This window comes from Oncorhynchus nerka, linkage group LG22, assembly GCF_034236695.1.
Source record: "Oncorhynchus nerka isolate Pitt River linkage group LG22, Oner_Uvic_2.0, whole genome shotgun sequence".
NCBI classification, from domain to species: domain Eukaryota; kingdom Metazoa; phylum Chordata; class Actinopteri; order Salmoniformes; family Salmonidae; genus Oncorhynchus; species Oncorhynchus nerka.
Window position 1 is genome coordinate 15,032,044 of NC_088417.1, and position 20,358 is coordinate 15,052,401.

The following is a 20,358-nucleotide window of genomic DNA, read 5'->3' on the forward strand; positions in this document are numbered from 1 at the left end:
AATAATGTAGGGTAAGTAACATTATATAAGGTAGCATTGTTTAAAGTGGCTAGTGATATATTTACATCATTTCCCATCAATTCCCATTATTAAAGTGGCTGGAGTTGGGTCAGTGTCAATGACAGTGTGTTGGCAACAGCCACTCAATGTTAGTGGTGGCTGTTTAACAGTCTGATGGCCTTGAGATAGAAGCTGTTTTTCAGTCTCTCGGTCCCAGCTTTGATGCACCTGTACTGACCTCGCCTTCTGGATGATAGCGGGGTGAACAGGCAGTGGTTCGGGTGGTTGATGTCCTTGATGATCTTTATGGCCTTCCTGTAACATCGGGTGGTGTAGGTGTCCTGGAGGGCAGGTAGTTTGCCCCTGGTGATGCGTTGTGCAGACCTCACTACCCTCTGGAGAGCCTTACGGTTGAGGGCGGAGCAGTTGCCGTACCAGGCGGTGATACAGCCCGCCAGGATGCTCTCGATTGTGCATCTGTAGAAGTTTGTGAGTGCTTTTGGTGACAAGCCGAATTTCTTCAGCCTCCTGAGGTTGAAGAGGCGCTGCTGCGCCTTCTTCACGACGCTGTCAGTGTGAGTGGACCAATTCAGTTTGTCTGTGATGTGTATGCCGAGGAACTTAAAACTTGCTACCCTCTCCACTACTGTTCCATCGATGTGGATAGGGGGGGTGTTCCCTCTGCTGTTTCCTGAACCTTCGCCCCAGTCTGAGTTCCTGAGCGCTCTGAAGCAGGTTTTCGTCAAGGGTGTCTCTATTCATCTTTGCCTCAATCCTGATTAGTGCCTGCCGCTGAAAAACACACCCACAGCATGATGCTGCCACCACCATGCTTCACTGTAGGGATGGTACCAGGTTTCCTCCAGACGTGACGCTTGGCATTCAGGCCAAAGAGTTCAATCTTGGTTTCATCGGAACAGAGAATGTTGTTTCTCATAGTCTGAGGGTCTTTAGGTTCCTTTTGGCAAACTCCAAGCGGGCTGTCGTGTCTTTTACTAAGGCGTAGCTTCTGTCTAGCCACTCTACCATAAAGTCCTGATTGGTGGAGTGCTGCAGAGATGGCTGTCCTTCTGGAAGGTTCCCCCATCTCCACAGAGGAACTAGAGCTCTGTCAGTGACCATCTGGTCCCTGACCGAGGACCTTCTCCCCTGATTGCTCAGTTTGGGCGGGTGGCCCGCTCTAGGAAGAGTCTTGGTGGTCCCAAACTTTTTCCATTTAAAAATGATGTTCTTTGTTCTTGGGGACCTTCAATGCTGCAGATATTTTTTGGTACCCTTCCCCAGATCTGTGCCTTGACACAATCCCTTCTTGGAGTTCTACAGACTATTCCTTCAACCTTGTGGCTTGGTTTTTGCTCTGACGTGCACTGTCAACTTTGGGACCTTTTATACAGACAGGTGTGCCTTTCCAAATCATGTCCAATCAGTTGAATTTAACACTCCAAGTTGTGGAAACATGTCAAGGATAATCAATGGAAACAGGATGCACCTGAGCTCAATTTCAAGTCTCATAGCAAAGGATCTGAATACATATGTAAATAGGTATTTGTCCTTTTTGTATATTTCTAAAAACCTGTTTTCGCTTTGTCATTATGGGGTATTGTGTGTAGATTGCTGAGGATTTTCTTTGTATTCAATAAAAAAATGTATGAAACTAACGTAACAAAATGTGAAAAGGTCAAGGGGCCTGAATACTTTCCGAAGTGTGTGTGTGTGTGTGTGTGTGTGTGTGTGTGTGTGTGCATATACATATAGATAGATATAGTTTGGTTACATTTGTGTTTCATTGCTTGTGTTATGAAAGACCAACTTGGCAGCGCATTTGATTAACTTAGTTGTTTTCAGAGACTGAGGTTGACTTTGGAGTGATGATGTACTCTGGAATAGCATGATCAATTCTTCTTGATTTAACACACGCTTATTAACGCTAGCGTCCCACCTGGCCAACATCCAGTGAGATTGCAGAGCGCCAAATTCAAATACAGAAATACTCATTATAAAAATTCAGAAAATATAGAACTATTTTTCATAGGTTTAAAGATTAACTTCTTGTGAATCCAACCACGGTCTCAGATTTTAAAAAAAATGCTTTACCACGAAAGCATACCTTACAATTATTTTAGAACATAGCCCAGCAGACAAATCATTACAAACAGTAACCAGCCAAGTAAAATAGTTACACAAGTCAGAAATGATCTTCATATGGTTGCACTCAGAAGACATTCATTTATTTGATAAATGTTCCTTTTGTTCGATAGTCTCTTTTTTTCCAAAAACCTCCATTCGCGTTTTCTTCAGTAATTCACAGGCTCAAGCGGAGTCACAACAGGCAGACAAAAAAAATCCAAATTGTATCCGTAAAGTTCATAGAAACATGCCATACGAAATATTCAATAGTATTTCAACCGGACAATAACGTTGTCAATATAAAAGGTAAACAAGAAAGGCACTCTCTCGGTCGCGCGCATGAAAAAGCTCTGTGACACGACAGGGTCCACTCATTCAGACTGCTCTTACTCTCTCATTTGTCAGAATACAAGCCTGAAACTATTTCTGCCATCTAGTGGAAGGCATAGGAACTGCAATTTGAGTCCTAAGTCAATGGTTACTGTAATGGCATTGAATAGAAAACTACAACAACACTATTTTAACAGTTTTGGAAACGTTAGTCTTCTATCCAAATCTACCAATTATATGCATATTCTATCTTCTGGGCCTGAGTAGAAGTTTAATTTGGGCACGCTTTTCATCCAAAATTATAAATGCTGCCCCCTACCCTAGAGAAGTTAGAAAGAAAGGCTATTTGTCCTCTGAAAAAATGTCCACGGAGAAGATTTGAGGTTCCTGTTCCAAAAACAGAAAAGCCAAAAGGTAGCCTACTTATTTTAATGGTTGTGAGTAGGGATGCACGATATATCGGTGAACATATCAGAATCGGACGATATTAGCTAAAAATGCCAACATGTCAAAGCTGACGTGCATACCAACATGACGTAATGACCCCACGTAAAATGTTGCATTACACGTGCAACACAGCATTCCTAACCTAGCCCACAATGTCTGCTGTGTGGATCGAACAGTCAACAAGTTGAGCAGTCATTTGAAAGAGAAATAACATTTCAGCGAGACAACTTAAAGGCGAAATCCATTAACGCCAAGATAATGGAATTCATTGCCCTTGACAATCAACCGTTCTCTGTTCTGGGTGATGTTGGTTTTCACCGACTGATCCGAGCACCGGTACAAATGTTGCCCTACCGGAGTTACCCAGTAATAGCGTCACTGCTATTCGCTTCACGACATACGATGGAACGCCATTTGGGTCTTTGCGTGTCAAAAAAGATAAATGTCAAATAACACAGTTCTATTATAGAATGTTGTGTGTTCTGTATTTGCAAGCCAAGCGCCACCACTACTATCAGTAGCACTGTCAAAGCTGTACAAAGTCTGTAAACACTGGCCACGAACGATGTGCTTACAATACAGCGTTGGTAATAAATCATTACTTGTTTGACTGAAACTTCTGGGGTAGCTAGCTTTTAGCTTGGTACCTAGCTAGCACCTATGCAACCAGCCTGAAAACAATGACCATTAGAAACTGGAGTCATTTTCATTATTCTTTGCAATGATTTAGGAATCCTTGTGAGTAAGTATTAGCTAGGTAGCCTCTTGTTGTTCACCTTTTGAACTTCAGTTCATGAAAATAAATAGCTAGTCAGCTACTTCACCTTGTTGCCCAAAGCTAACGTCATAAGCAGCCAGCTAGCTTCATCTGGCTAGTGACAAATGACCGGACCAGGTTATGTGTTGTGAAGCTAGCCACAATAAGGATTAGGCACAATAGTGGAATTTGCGGTTTGTCTTCAAAATAAAAGTACCACTTTTGAAAGTGATGCAGGAGGTTACAATTGTTGGAATCATGCCATTATTTAGACTAGATCATGTTAAACAAGGTTGGAATGTGAGGCAATGAAATGGGGTATCAGTCTACTCAGTGTACCCACAGAACACAACTGTTTAGAGTTTATGTAAATATTAGCATTGTAGCTCTTATCGCGGGACTGTGATTGTGTGTGAAATCACCTTCCCAGTCAGCCTATTGTGTGTATTGACATACATATTGCACTGTAAAGCTTTACATAAGGATTGGGGATCAATGAAATGGGGGGGATCAGTATACTCAATACCCAAAATATTTTTTCCCCAACGTCGTCCTCAGATCTATCAGACTCCAAAGCATCCACGCAGTATTGGTTTTCCTCAGGAATAGTGTTCCTTTGAATTGACCAACTAACTTGAAGTCTTCAAGATGGCAGACTGAACACAGCTGTTTAGACCACCTCAAGATTAGAACATAGTATTCAATGTCGGTAAGTTAGACTAAATATTAGCACTACACAATCTGGTGGATAATAAACTTCAATCTGGATAACAAAACAAATCATATGACTACACAAATGTATCGACAAATATTACGAAAACAAGCAAGCTTGTACCAGCACATTCAACTATGTAAAGAAAAAAATATTTAATAAGAATATTTCATTCATTCAGATCTAAGATGTTATTTTAGTGTTCCCTTTATTTTTTTGAGCAGTGTATATACAGATGGGCAAAAAAGTATTTAGTCAGCTACCAATTGTGCAAGTTCTCCAACTTAAAAAGATGAGAGACGGTTAAGCCAGTACAGAGGCTTAAGCCAGTACATGTCCAGGCCCATCTGAAGTTTGCTAGAGAGCATTTGGATGATCCAGAAGAAGATTGGGAGAATGTCATATGGTCAGATGAAACCAAAATATAGCTTTTTGGTAAAAACTCAACTTGTCGTTTGGAGGACAAAGAATTCTGAGTTGCATCCAAAGAACATCATAACCTACTGTGAAGCATGGGGGTGGAAACATCATGCTTTGGGGCTGTTTTTCTGCAAAGGGACCAGGACGACTGATCCGTGTAAAGGATGAATGGGGCCATGTATCGTGAGATTTTGAGTGAAGACCTCCTTCCATCAGCAAGGGCATTGAAGATGAAACGTGGCTGGGTCTTTCAGCATGACAATGATCCCAAACACACCGCCTGGGCAACGGAGTGGCTTCATAAAAATCATTTAAAAGTCCTGGAGTTGCCTAGCCAGTCTCCAGATCTCAACCCCATAGAAACTCTTTGGAGGGAGTTGAAAGTCCGTGTTGCCCAGCTACAGCCCCAAAACATCACTGCTCTAGAGGAGATCTGCATGGAGGACCAGGCCAAAATACCAGCAACAGTCTGTGAAAACCTTGTGAAGACTTACAGAAAACGTTTGACCTCTGTCATTGCCAACAAAGGGTATATAACAAAAAGTATTGAGAAACTTTTGTTATTGACCAAATACTTATTATCCACCATAATTTGCAAATAAATTCATAAAAAATCCTACAATGTGTTTTTCTGGATATTTTTTTCCCTCATTTTGTCTGTCATAGTTGAAGTGTACCTATGATAAATTACAGGCCTCATCTTTTTAAGTGGGAGAGCTTGCACAATTGGTGGCTGACTAAATACTTTTGCCCCACTGTGTGTGTATGTATATGTGTGTGTGTGTGTGTATATATATATATTACAGTGCCTTGCGAAAGTATTCGGCCCCCTTGAACTTTGCGACCTTTTGCCACATTTCAGGCTTCAAACATAAAGATATAAAACTGTATTTATTTGTGAAGAATCAACAACAAGTGGGACACAATCATGAAGTGGAACGACATTTATTGGATATTTCAAACTTTTTTTAACAAATCAAAAACTGAAAAATTGGGCGTGCAAAATTATTCAGCCCCTTTACTTTCAGTGCAGCAAACTCTCTCCAGAAGTTCAGTGAGGATCTCTGAATGATCCAATGTTGACCTAAATGACTAATGATGATAAATACAATCCACCTGTGTGTAATCAAGTCTCCGTATAAATGCACCTGCACTGTGATAGTCTCAGAGGTCCGTTAAAAGCGTAGAGAGCATCATGAAGAACAAGGAACACACCAGGCAGGTCCGATATACTGTTGTGAAGAAGTTTAAAGCCGGATTTGGATACAAAAAGATATATGTATGTGTATATGTGTGTATATATATGTATGTGTATATATATGTATGTGTGTGTGTGTATATATATATATATAAACATTTTAAAAATCATAAAACTGCATTAGCACTTACCAGTCAAGAAGTATGCCCTGTCCTTGCAGAAACAGCTCCTCAATGTTTGAATCATAACTGTTCACTCAAAGATTCCTCAAACAAAAACTCTGTCTCACTTTCCCAATCAATCACTTCTATAATCTGGTGCAAATCTGTATACTTAGACTTGGGACTTCGCTTTTCCTGATTTATTCGCCATGATATCTTCAATGAAATCGTTGAAAAAATACTTTCCAAAACACTGCTGTGCGTAACAGCGTGACTGCAACTAGTCTGATGGTCAATGGCGAGAATGAAGTTCGTTACGCATGTGTTTACAAACAAGGGATGGTGGTCCAACCCATAACCATCACATACTGGCGTTTACCTCAGCTCATTGGCATTGTCGGAACTAGAAGCACTAACTTCCACGATGCATATAAGGCCCTGCCCCGCCCTCCTTTCGGAAAAGCTGACCACGACTCCATTTTGTTGATACCTGCCAAAATAGCAGAATAGCAGTGATCCAAGGTTTTTCCAGCCCTGGTTGCGCAATCGATATGCTGATAAAATTTAGGGAGTCTTGTTTTCAGATTAGCCTTGCTACAATGAATGCAGCCTCCGGATAAATGGATTCCAGTTTGCAAAGAGTCAAATAAAGTTCGTTCAGAGCCATCGACGTGTCTGCTTGTGGGGGAATATATACGGCTGTGATTATAATCGAAGAGAATTCCCTTGGTAGATAATGCGGTCGACATTTGATTGTGAGGAATTCTAAATCAGGTGAACAGAAGGACTTGAGTACCTGTATGTTGTTATGATCACGTCACGTTAACCATGAAGCATACGCCCCCGCCCCTCTTCTTACCAGAAAGATGTTTGTTTCTGTCTGCGCGATGCGTGGAGAAACCAGTTGGCTGCACCGACTCCGATAGCGTCTCTCCAGTGAGCCATGTTTCCGTGAAGCAAAGAACGTTACAGTCTCTGATGTCCCTCTGGAATGCTACCCTTGCTCAGATTTCATCAACCTTGTTGTCAAGAGACTGGACATTGGCGAGAAGTATGCTAGGGAGTGGTGCGCGATGTGCCCGTCTCCGGAGTCTGACCAGAAGACCGCTTCGTTTCCCTCTTTTACGAAGTTGTTTTTTTGGGTCGCCGGCTGGGATCCATTCCGTTGTCCTGGGTGAAAGGCAGAACGCAGGATCCGCTTCGCGAAAGTCATATTCTTGGTCGTAATGATGGTGAGTTGACGTTGCTCTTATATTCAGTAGTTCTTCTCGACTATGTAATGAAACCTAAGATGACCTGGGGTACTAATGTAAGAAATGACATGTAAAAAAAAAAAAATGCATAGTTTCCTAGGAACGCGAAGCGAGGCGGCCATCTCTGTCGGCGCCGGAAGTACATCACTTGGGAGGAAATTAAAGGCTGCATTAAGGGAACAGTTGAGGATGATCCAGGAGAAGATTGAACCCCAAAAAATTACTGCAATGGCTCTGGCTGAAGTGAGGAGTATCCTGACCAAAGAGGAGGACGAGAAATAATTTGTCAATGCTCTGGAGCTTAGGAGGCAGGAAGCGGCACAAAAAGCCCAGGAAATGCTAGAGGCTCAATTTTAGAAGGAAAAAGAGGAAATGAGAGCACATGAAAGGAGAGCACATGAGCAAGCAGAGAACGATAGGCTAGGGGAAGCAGAGGAGAAGGAGAGAGTAGAAAAAGAGTCTGGAAAAACCGAGGGAAGCTGAGAAGGCCCATAAGGGGAAATTGGAGAAGAAAAAGGCAGAGAGAGAATAGCAAAGGAGAAGGCAGAAAAGGAAAGACTAGAGAAAGAGGGAGCAGAAAAGGAGAGGATTGAGAAGGAACCGGCCGCCAAGGAAAAGGAGAGGATGGAGAGAGAATGGGTAGCCAAAGAAAAATCTGAAAAGGAGATGGTAGTCAAAGAGAGGGCAGTGAAGGAGCAACAAGCCAAAGAGATGGCTGCTAAAGATCAAGAGTGGTTAGAGAATGAGCGCCTAGTCAAACCAAGGTCAAGATGGAACAGTTAACCCCGGAGAAGGCAGGGAAGGACAGAGTTGAAAAAGAACAGGTATTCAAAGAAAAGGCAGAAACTGTATATCTGAATGGATCAGAAAGGTATATGCAATGCAGTGTTTGCTTCATCTTTTCTTCTGATTGGCTGGATGGGTGTTCCGCCATATTGTTTACACCTATGCCACCCCTTCAGATATACACGTGTGTCTAAGGAGGGGCTAGGAATTGATTTGGAATTGAGCAAATATAATTGATGGTGCTGAACTCAATCACATTCAGGCCAAGCATTCATTAGTGTGTGGGTATCTGTCTTTCATTTGTGTACTTTTTTTTACCCTGCAAATCACTGATAGTGCGTACACTACTTTAAAACTAGTTACAATGCAATATAAGAGCAACGACTAACATGTGTATTCTTTACTTTGCTACAAACATTTTACATCATCCTACCATTTTCTAACATAAACGTGGTAATGTCATAATAATGTCAAAAGATGACAGAAAAAAACATTTCTGACGACATGAAGTATGATCCATTTCAGACTAGAGACATGAAGTATGATCCATTTCAGACTAGAGACATGAAGTAAGATCATTTGCTTGAAGCAATGTTTTTCTTCTCCATTTTGAAAACGAAACAGAGATATTTGTGTTAGTATAAGATGTTTCTCAGTGAATTGAAATGTCTGTAAAATACCCATCTTAAATACGAGCGCTATAGACTCAATTGTCAACTGTGTGCTATCAGTTTTCGCTTTCCACTTATATGCTAGTTAAATAATATTTATTGTGTTAGCTAGCTATTGTAGTCTTTTGTGTGTGTGATGACAATAAGATTGATCCTTTAGAGAGAAATGTATCTGCAGTAAAACCTGGGCACCTCTTTGCATATTATGTGAAAAGCCTTATGAAACCAGGCTGTAAATAGATTTTTTCGTAGATACTTCATTATGCCTTTTTAGTGAGAGGGTGAAACTCTCCGGGTGGAAAAAACTACCAACTCTTTAGAGCATTGTTATTGCCATTTACCTGTTGTAAATCCTACCTGTACTGTGTTATTGTTGCTGTAAAGGTATTATTTAGAAATTGGATGACAGAAAAAAACACTACCTTTTTTAGAATCTTTGTTTTTGTGTCTTTGTGTTTGAAACAGCTGAGGTGTATATTCATAATTATATGTAGGCCATTTCTTAATTTTGTGAAGCATAAATCTTATTAGGTGCTGGTAGTACTGCTGAAACACCAATTTCAGGTTATTTGTTGAATCATATCATTACTGACTTTTGTTCCAAAAATGCAATTATACCAGATAAGGAAAGCTTGTATCCTCAATGTAAAGCCTCTGATTATTAAAGATCAGTTCTCAAATTGGTGTGTGCTCCTTCAATAGCTATAACTACTTTATCTATAGCAACTTTCATACAAAATGTTGTAGCCCAACCCCAACCTGTTTCATCTTCAAGCATGTAGTACATATTTTGTTCTTTACATTAGGAGTAGTGCCCTTTTCGATCAGATTGCCAGTAGCCCTGATATGTGATTGATAAACTGTCAATGTTGACATTGCTTAGGGCATGGCCAGGACTGTCAAAGGATCCCCTTAAAACAACCAATCAAGTTGGGAGGGGGTTAATAGTTCAGGATGTTATATCCATCTGTGTGACTAATGGCCCATGGAAGTGTTCCCATACCTGCTGGATCAGGCACTGTTACGTCAAACTGTAAACCCAAGTCAGTTGTGCATTGTTGATGTTGATGATGACTTTCATTTCCCTTAATCTTTATAGAAACTATTCTTTCATTTATTGGCCTTATAGTTCAAAAGACCAGAGCCCGATCAATGTGTTTTTTTGGTTCCGATACATATTTTTTGGGAGGGGGACAAAACATTTTTTTTACTGCGGGGAAATAAAAAGTGACATTTTCTACACTGACTTCTCATAATTTGGCATCCAAAAGAGCAATTGTCTAATCACTATGCTTCAGATATTGATTTCTTACATTGTGAGAATAATGATATGTCATGAGATTGACCGCAAGTGTTCAGACAAGTGATTCCCTTTTGTCATCCTATTTATAGAATATTGGTTATCGGCTGATAGTGATATATCGGTACAAGGCCAATTTTAATATCGATGAGCCTATATATCGGTCGGGCTCTACAAAATACCTAATTCTTTGGTTATTCTCACTTCTTGTAACATATGAATGTATTTAAATCAATCATATTCCTGACAGTTGAAATTGATACTCTTGTGAAATAGTTATTGTTTTGTCTGTGTTGCAAATAGACTAGCTGAGATTGGGTTTCTAGAGTTGTGTGGTGGTGAGAAATGGCTGCTTTTTTTTTTAACCTAATGTTTCACATGCCCACATGAACATTTCCAAACTAACAGGACTGAAGGAGAGGCCGGTTTCTGTGTTGCTGAGGGAAGCCAAGGAGGAATCTGCTGTGAAAGAACCAGGTAAGACCACACCTTCTTGAGTGATTGTTTTTCAAGGATTCCATGCAAGGGACAAACTTAGTGTCCATTCATATTGCATAAAGGAAGGTATTATCTTACTCACACAAACATACTCTTCTTACCCAAAGAACACAGATTCATAATGTGATTTGATCCATCTTGCCTGACCAAGAGACAATGAGGTTGTGATAATACATTGAAAAAAATACTGTGATGTCAAAGACGCCTGTGTACATATCCTCACCAGATTTTTTACATTTATTTTGTTCGAGGACAGGTTAGAGTGGGTGTAACTCTCACTCAACTAAAGCCCTCTGGGCTTATTTGTTAAAAGAAAATGTATTTGTCCTGTCCTATGGCTGCAGTACCAGTCACATGTTTTGACACACCTACTCATTGAAGGGGTTTCCTTTATTTTTACATTGTAGAATAATAGTAAAGACATCAAAACTATGAAATAACACACATGGAATCATGTAGTAACCAAAAAGGTATTAAACAACAACAAAAATGTTTTTGATTCTTCAAAGTAGCCACCCTTTGTCTTGATGACAGCTTTGCACACTCTTGGCATTCTCTCAACCAGGTACACCTGGTTGAGAATTATTTTCCAACAGTCTTTTTAAGAAGTTCCCACATGTGGAACACTTGTTGGCTTCGGGTGATTGTGGAGGCCAAGTCATCCGATGCAGCACTCCATCACTCTCCTTGGTCAAATAGCCCTGACACAGCCTGGAGGTGTGTTGGGTCCTGTTGAAAAGCAAATGATAATCGCACTAAGCGCAAACCAGATGGGATGGCGTATCGCTGCAGAATGCTGTGGTAGCCATGCTGGTTAAGGGTGCCTTGAATTCTAAATAAATCACACAGTGTCACCAGCAAAGCACACCCACACCATCAGACCACCTCCTCCATGCTTCATGGGGGGAACTACACGGGGGAGATCATCCGTTCACCTACTCTGCATCTCACAAAAATAAGGCGGTTGGAACCAAAAATCTCAAATTTGGACTCATCAGACCAAATGATAGATTTCCACTGGTCTAATGTCCATTGGTCGTGTTTCTTGGCTCTTCTTATTGTTGTACTTTAGTAGTGGTTTCTTTACAGCAATTTGACCATGAATGCCTGATTTCACGCAGTCTCTGAACAGTTGTTGAGATATCTGTTACATGAACTCTGTGAAGCATTTATTTGGACTGCAATTTCTGCAGCAGAGGTAACTCTGGATCTTCCTTTCCTGTGGCGGTCCTCATTAGAGCCAGTTTCATCATAGCGCTTGATGGTTTTTGCGACTGCACTTTCAAAGTTCAAGAAATGTTTCTGGAGTAACAAGTAATGGACTGTTGTGTCTTGCTATTGTTATTTTACTGCTGCTCTTTAATTACTTGTTACTTTTTCTTTATTTTTCTTATCTGTATTTGTTTTTGCATTGTTGGTTAGGGGCTCGTAAGTAAGCATGTGACTAATTACATTTGATTTGATTATTTGAGCTGTTCTTGCTATAATATTGACTTGGTCTTTTACCAAATAGGGTTATCTTTTGTATACCACCCCTACCTTGTCACGATACAACTGATTGGCTCAAATGAATTAAGAAGCAAAGAAATTCCACAAATTAACATTTTAACAAGGCACACCTGTTAATTGAGGTGAATTGCAGGTGATTACCTCATGAAGCTTGTCGAGAGAATGCCACAGGTGTGCAAAGCTGTCAAGGCAAAGGGTGGCTACTTTAAATAATCTCAAATATAAAAGATATTTGGATTTGTTTAACACTTTTGTTGGTTACTACATGATTCCATGTGTATTATTTCATAGTTTTGATGTCTTCCCCATTATTCTACAATGTTTCATTACACAGATTAACATCTTAAAACACCACCTAGTATAGGAGTGTTGGAAATCCTCATTCAATGTGATGGGCAGAGTTTGCACTGTAGGACCCGTGGAACGACCCACAACCGGTACACATTCTCTAGCATGACTTTGGTATTTGGTCAGCGACTGTCACAAAGGGAAGGTATTTGAATGACAAAACGTATGCATGAATTCCGGCCAGCAGAACCCCCATACAGCTACAAAAACAAATGATGGAGTCGTGCTACACTGCCTGGCCATGCAGTACTGTCAACTCGTCTAAAAATGAAGGACAAAAATCAATGTAAGCTGTGGTTTGTATCTCAAAGAGAGGGTAAAACTCCCACTTACGACAGATGCGTTTTGACAAACATGTCTTCATAAGGATAGAGTCCCTGCCCTAAACGAATGTCATTGGATTGTAAAATTCAACTTTTGAGCCGAGCCCATTGTTAAGGAAGTTGTCCAGACAACAGAGAGGACTGAGGAAGAAGAGCAGCATCCACCAAACCCCGTCACAGGATCTGCAGGCCCTTGAAGGGGGGAGTCCGAATGCTGAGGGAGCTCTAGTCAAATCGGAAGCTACCTCTGAGGAGTCTTTTGAGGGGAAACTGGAGGTTAAAGCAGGCTCATTTGAGGCTCTCTGAGGCTGCTGTCCAGGTAGAGGAATGTGAATACCCCTCTTGATAAAACATGGTCTGTCCCAATCCCACCAGGGTACGAATGTAAACATCATTATCACCTGCTACATACTGTCATCATGGCTTATATCAACTGCTGTTCCATTTCCTCCATGTGTAGCTAAGCATAGTCCCATCAACATGTCAGTCTGTTGGCATACAGTTTCAGTGGGGAGATATGTGTACTGTGACTCTTGAGGAAAATATATTCCACTCACTCTGTTGCTGTGCTTCATTGCAGAATAATGGAATCACAGAATATAATTGGTTTCTGTCCATTTGCAATAGCAATACATGTCCTGTCTGTTCCTTCCAGATGCTGTCCCCCCTCCTGATGATGATGGTATATTTTCTCTCTTTCCGTCTTAACCATCAGACTGTAACATTCACTAGCCTATCCACTGACCTTTTTAATGTCGTTACTCATAACAGTTGATGGATCTCAGAACACGGATGTGGAATCTGAAATCCAAGGTTTGTGTGACTAATAGTGAATTATAGAGGTAGTCAAGAGCTTGTAGTGCTCTTCTCTCCACTCACCTCAGTCATGTAGCATTGTTGGTGCCGGCCACACAGAGACGGATCAAATGCCCGAAGAAGACATTACACATCCATGATCAGTAAAACATTTGACAAATTTCAACTTTGGCTGTCTTATCTCTGCAAGCCCTCAAAGTATGAACCCATAGAAGAACCATTGGCCCGATCCGTTTTGGATGGATACTAAATCGGCACCAGCCTCTTTATCCATTATTTCGTGTCACTCGTTCTTATCATCCCGATTTGGAATTCAATAAAAAGCTGCTATTCAGATTCAGAGATCTTATCGTAACATTGATTTATTTTTTGTATTGAGATTGCTCTGCCGCACAGGTTATGATAATACCTTTGGAAAGATGAGGCAATTGCTAGGCTCCATTCATTTAATAATATACCTTTTAACCCTACTGTGATGGCTCATCCTTCTGAAAAGGCTGGAGAAGTCAAAGCAATGGCAGGACCAGTAACCTGCTTGGCCCAGTGCTTCCTCTCCTATTCCCATAGAAAATGTTTCTTAACTAGACCCTGGATGTTGCTTTGGGGGCCTTGAGAACCACCCGAAAAGGTAGCAGGAGTGTTTCTGGCAACTGTACAAACTGATACGACCCGCCTGGGGAAAGTAATAATGGGGAAGCCCTGGATTGGCCCACTACCTACCAATAAAAGCATTCTGTACCTGTCAATGGCCACAACAGCAATAGGCTAAAGCACATAACTGCAACCCGGCTTAGTTTGAAATGCCATCAAGCTCAGTTTAACCCTAGTTAAAAAAGCTTCTGCTGTACAGTATGGTGTGACTGCCTTCCAAGTTTCAGTATTTATTCTCTCTTCCTCAAGCTTCATGTCAATGTCATTTCAGCTGCTGTCCCTCTCCCCCCGATATCGGATGATTTTATCCCAGGTATGTGTGTATCTCTTAATGAAATGTGACAACAATTATAAATCACATGCTATGGGGCGGCAGGGTAGCCTAGTGGTTAGAGCGTTGGACTAGTAACCGGAAGGTTGCGAGTTCAAACCCCCGAGCTGACAAGGTACAAATCTGTCGTTCTGCCCCTGAACAGGCAGTTAACCCACTGTTCCCAGGCCGTCATTGAAAATAAGAATTTGTTCTTAACTGACTTGCCTGGTTAAATAAAGGTAAATAAAGGTTAAAAAAAAATAATAATTAAAATAGCAATGGCTTCCACAACATGTTATAATAAATCACAAAATAGGCTCTTTTACATATTCGTACTGTAACCGAGTGGCGCAGCGGTCTAAGTCACTGCATCTCAGTGCAAGAGGCGTCACTACAGTTCCTGGTTTGAATCCAGGCTGTATCACATCCGGCCGAGATTGGCAGTCCCGTAGGGCGGCGCGCAATTGGCCCAGCGTCATCCGGGTTTGGTTTGGGTAGTTCTAAATAATAATTCATTATTAACTTGCCTAGTTATAAAAAAAAAGTTCAATAAATCTAAAATATATATATATATATTCATTAGAGATGCATCTCTCCTGTTTTTAAGATTATTAGATACAGTACCAGTCAAAAGTTTGGACATACCTACTCATTCAAGGGTTTTTTCTTTAGTTTGACTATTTTCTACATTGTAGAATAATAGTAAAGACATCAACTATGAAATAACACATATGAAATCATGTAGTAACCAAAAAACTGTTAAACAAGTCATAATATATTTGAGATTCAAATTAGGTCATCAGATGCAGCGTGGAGGTATATTTTGGGTCATTGTCCTTTTGAAAAATAAATGAATGTCCCACTAAGCGCAAAGCAGATGGGATGGCGTATTGCTGCAGAATGCTGTGGTAGCCATGCAGGTTAAGTGTGCCTTGAATTAAAAATAAATTGCGATAGTGTCCCCAACAAAGCACCATCATACCATCTCCTCCATGCTTCACGGTCTGAACCACACATGCAGATATTCCAGTCACCTACTCTGCGTCTCACAAAGACACGGCAGTTGGAATCAAAAATATCACATTTGGACTCAGACCAAAGAATCGTTTTCCACCAGTCTAATGTCCATTGCTTATATTTCTTGACTCACACGCAGTCTTCTCTGAACAGTTGATGTTGAGATGTTTCTGTTACTTAAACTCCGTGAAGCATTTATTTGGGCTGCGTTTTCTGAGGCTGTTAACTCTCTAATGAACTTATCCTCTGCAGCAGAGGTAACTATTTATCTTCCTTTCCTGTGGCAGTCCTCGTGAGAGCCAGTTTCATCTTAGAGCTTGATGGTTATTGTGACTGCACTTGAAGAAACTTTCAAAGTTCTTGACATTTTCCGTATTGACTGACCTTCATGTCTTAAAGTAATGATGGACTGTCGTTTCTCTTTGCTTATTTGAGCTGTTCTTGCCATAATATGGACTTGGTATTTTACCAAATAGGGCTTCTGTATACCACCCCTACCTTGTCACAACACAACTGATTGGCTCAAACACATTAAGAAGGAAAGACATTTCACAAATTAACTTTTAACAAGGCACACCTGTTAATTGAAACGACTACCTCATGAAGCTGGTTGAGAGAATGCCAAGAGTGTGGAAAGCTGTCATCGAGGCAAAGGGTATTGACTTTTGGAATCATGTAGTAACCAAAAAAAAGTGTTAAACAAATCAAAATATTTTATATTTGAGATTCTTCAAAGTCGACAACCTTTGTCTCTATGACAGCTTTCCACACTCTTGGCATTCTCTCAACCAACTTGAAGAATCTCAAATATAAAATATATTTAGAGGTTTTTTGGTTACATGTTTCCAAATGTGTTATTTAATCATTTTGATGTCTCCACTATTATTCTACAATGTAGAAAATAATAAAAAAGAAAAACACTGCAATGAGTGGGTGTGTCCACTTCTGTCTGGTACTGTATATATTTATGATTATTTTTTGCTCAGAACTTGGGGGGGCCAAAGAAAACCACAGGCCGCCAGTTGTGGAACCCTGGCCTAGGGCTGTTCAGCATGCAAAATGACATGTAGATCAATGACACTCAACACAGTTACGTGCTTAGTTCCACACTGAAGGAGAGGATGCACCAGTTGTCACAAAAGATGACTCATTTTCACAAGGTAGGCGGAAAGTAAAGAAGCAAAACATTTTAGTAACGTTTGAGTCGATTTTCTGACTGCTACATTTGGATCGGTTTGGTCAGTGGGACCGATACGATTGCATCTTAAACATTTTGAATCCAGAGTCGTTACATCCCTACTACTTATCGTACCGGTTCCCTTTATAAGCTGCTCTGTGTTTTAGCATGATAGGTAACGTTTTTAAATGTTCTGTCCTGTCTCTCCTTAGATGATAGTAGAGATGACGCAACACATCCTTATGGTTAGTATGTCTTCAATTTTGTTTTACCATGTGTCTTTAACTCATTCATACTTACATGAGTCTGTTTTGCATTTATTTTTTAGAGGATGAAAACGATGCCATTGACACGAAAGGAGGTGAGATTCAGAATGTTTTGATTATTCATTGGCCAAATACTCTTCTACTCTCCTTCCTTGCCTTCTCCTTGGTTAACTGGTCTTTACTGTAACCTTGCACTGAATACTAAGCAGACATTTTTGCACTAAATAAACAGTGGATGTATATTTTCAGAATTGGTTGAGAAGGCACAGCCACAGCAGACACTAGGTAAGCTACAGTACTGATTCTACATTTATACGTTTCAATATGACCATTGGTGATGGTGTGTTTATTAGACGTTGTGAATGGTCTGTATCTACTTAGTGTATTTATGACGTGTTTTATTTGCTTGTCTTGCAGAAGAGTCAAAGCAATACAACAACCAACCAGGCTCCCCGGAGACAAAGGAAACAGGTGCATGCATGCACACACAAACACACACCAATGGAATATCTTAGATAAGTCCCCAATCTTACATATGGCACTGAAATCTAATCTTTAGTACAACTGCGATACAATGCAGAGGCTGAATCAGTCCCAGAACCGGAAAGCTGACGTGGAACCAGAGGTGGAATCTGTTCCGGAACCGGAGGCTGACGTGGAACCAGAGGTGGAATCTGTTCCGGAACTGGAAGCTGAATTTGTTCCAGAACTGAAAGGTTAGGAGTATAACACGTGTTATACCATAGTCTCAAACCATTGCTTTTTAAAGGAACATTCTCACTTAGAGCTCCTGTGAATAGTGTTGATTTCTTACTGTAAGTGCAGTGTACCTGCTCACCTGTACGTGTGGATTGTAGCTGAGGAGCCAGTGGTGGTAGAGGACAAAACACCATAGGGAGATTCAGAACGTCGGCACACCAACAACACACACGTTCACGCTTTAATCTCAGTAAACATCTGTGCCGGATGTTTTTTTGGGGTGGTTCCCATAGCTGCTGCAGCACCCCCTGAAGGAAAAACACATTTTAAAAAATTGTCACTTATTGACATTTAATGAGTTGGCTGTAAGATGTTCAATAGACCTGTATCACTACATGACTAGGTATCAAAGTCACACAGTTCCTCTTAAATAAGCCTTGACTGATAAACCGGCCCGTCAGTATCCTCTTGTGGTCATTAACTGCAAGGACAATGTTGTGGTGTGAGGAACCCTGCCTACACAGCAGTAGGGAAAAAACCCACTGGTCTGAAGATGAAGTGTGGAGTGCACTTTAAAAAGCCCCCCAGATCCCTGGCCTATGGCCTGTATCCAATGTCATGAAAAAACAGACCTCTACAATGTCAAGTGTCTATTATTGCAGAGTGTTTGTAATGCTATGTATTGGTCAGTGAGAGACTTTGAAGCCACCGGTCGGCCATATTGGCCCTCCCCAGAACAAGCAAGAATGACCTTAAGAATTCATGGAATTCTACAGTATTTCTATTAAATGTTTCAAGGACAAAATTACATGTATTTTTTGTTTTGGGTGAAGTGGGTACCGTAATATTAGAACTTTCAAAAAATATACTTTGAGGAAAATGTTTTATTATTTACATATATAATTTTTATGTTTAGCTCACATAATATAATTTAAAAGTATGGTGTCTGTAATAAAATAAACATGGCAAAAACCAATGTAGACATTAATAAATGCATTTAATGGTAGGGGAGTGCCAAGATGGAGGCTTCAGCACAGTCATCTAGTGTATACTATATATAAATCATTGGTTTGCTGCTGTTGGCGTTATTGTTTACTTTACTGTGTTGGTGGACACCAGTTTATTCTCAATATAATCCTTTATATAAACCTTTGTTTTTTTCCAAGAAAATCATTATGCCTTTTAAACCAGATCTGTTCTTGGGGCTTAAATGTGTCTTTCTTTATAAGAACGATTGAAAATCTTGTAATGTTTTTTAGACCATGCTTTAGTTACATGGATCTGAAAATCTTTATTCAATATTTGTTATTTGTGCTGCCACAGTATGTTGCTAGCATTCATTTGTCTAGCTGTCATTTTCTTCCCTTTGTATATCTTTCAGAAAATGCTGAGGACCATCCCAAGGATAAGCTTAAAGAAAAAGGTAATTGCTTATTTTATCTATATTTTTATGGCGGACATGAGCTTTACAGAAGCAAGATAGCAATGGGTGGTCAACCCTCCTGGAGAGCTGGGGTTTTGTTCCACCGCTACTGACGCACCTACTAATTCTCCTCCTCGGGGACCTTGATTTACTGAATCGGGTGTTTAAGTGTAGGCTTGTAGCAAAATCGTGCACACGCCGAAGCTCTGCAGGAGGGTTGTTCACATCCGCACCATAGTATTGTAGTTATTGTCCTCCGTCGACATTACGCTGTGTCAGTCGTTTAATTGTGAATACGGATGTCATTGAAATGAGTCACAATGAGGAAGTGACTTCAGAGTAGAAAATAACCGTGATTACAGTGTGCTCTGCCATTTTCACTGAGAAACTGCATACAATAGTCACATGCTGAGGTTGCAGCCACACACACTTAAAAAAAAAATGTTTAACCTTTATTTAACTAGGCATGGCAGTTAAGAACAAATTCTTATTTACAATGACGGCCTAGGAACAGTGGGTTAACTTGCTACGTAAGCTTAACTTTCTGAACATTCGAGACGTGTAGTCCACTTGTCATTCCAATCTCCTTTGCATTAGCGTAGCCTCTTCTGTAGCCTGTCAACTATGTGTCTGTCTATCCCTGTTCTCTCCTCTCTGCACAGACCATACAAACGCTCCACACCGCGTGGCCGCGGCCACCCTAATCTGGTGGTCCCAGCGCGCACGACCCACGTGGAGTTCCAGGTCTCCGGTACCCTCTGGAACTGCCGATCTGCGGCCAACAAGGCAGAGTTCATCTCAGCCTATGCCTCCCTCCAGTCCCTCGACTTCTTGGCACTGACGGAAACATGGATCACCACAGATAACACTGCTACTCCTACTGCTCTCTCTTCGTCCGCCCACGTGTTCTCGCACACCCCGAGAGCTTCTGGTCAGCGGGGTGGTGGCACCGGGATCCTCATCTCTCCCAAGTGGTCATTCTCTCTTTCTCCCCTTACCCATCTGTCTATCGCCTCCTTTGAATTCCATGCTGTCACAGTTACCAGCCCTTTCAAGCTTAACATCCTTATCATTTATCGCCCTCCAGGTTCCCTCGGAGAGTTCGTTAATGAGCTTGATGCCTTGATAAGCTCCTTTCCTGAGGACGGCTCACCTC

General features: G+C 40.9%; 1 protein-coding gene across 1 annotated transcript in view; it reads left to right on the forward strand.

Moving 5' to 3' along the window:
- LOC115104886 (aspartyl/asparaginyl beta-hydroxylase-like) overlaps window positions 1-20,358 on the forward strand; it is a 52,939-nt gene that overhangs the window by 23,675 nt on the left and 8,906 nt on the right. The window contains 11 exon segments of the mRNA XM_029626261.2: window positions 10,571-10,639; window positions 13,496-13,522; window positions 13,612-13,653; window positions 14,579-14,620; window positions 17,027-17,059; window positions 17,143-17,175; window positions 17,330-17,365; window positions 17,498-17,551; window positions 17,640-17,689; window positions 17,691-17,796; window positions 19,161-19,202. Of these exon segments, the coding sequence (XP_029482121.2) occupies window positions 10,571-10,639; window positions 13,496-13,522; window positions 13,612-13,653; window positions 14,579-14,620; window positions 17,027-17,059; window positions 17,143-17,175; window positions 17,330-17,365; window positions 17,498-17,551; window positions 17,640-17,689; window positions 17,691-17,796; window positions 19,161-19,202 (534 nt within the window).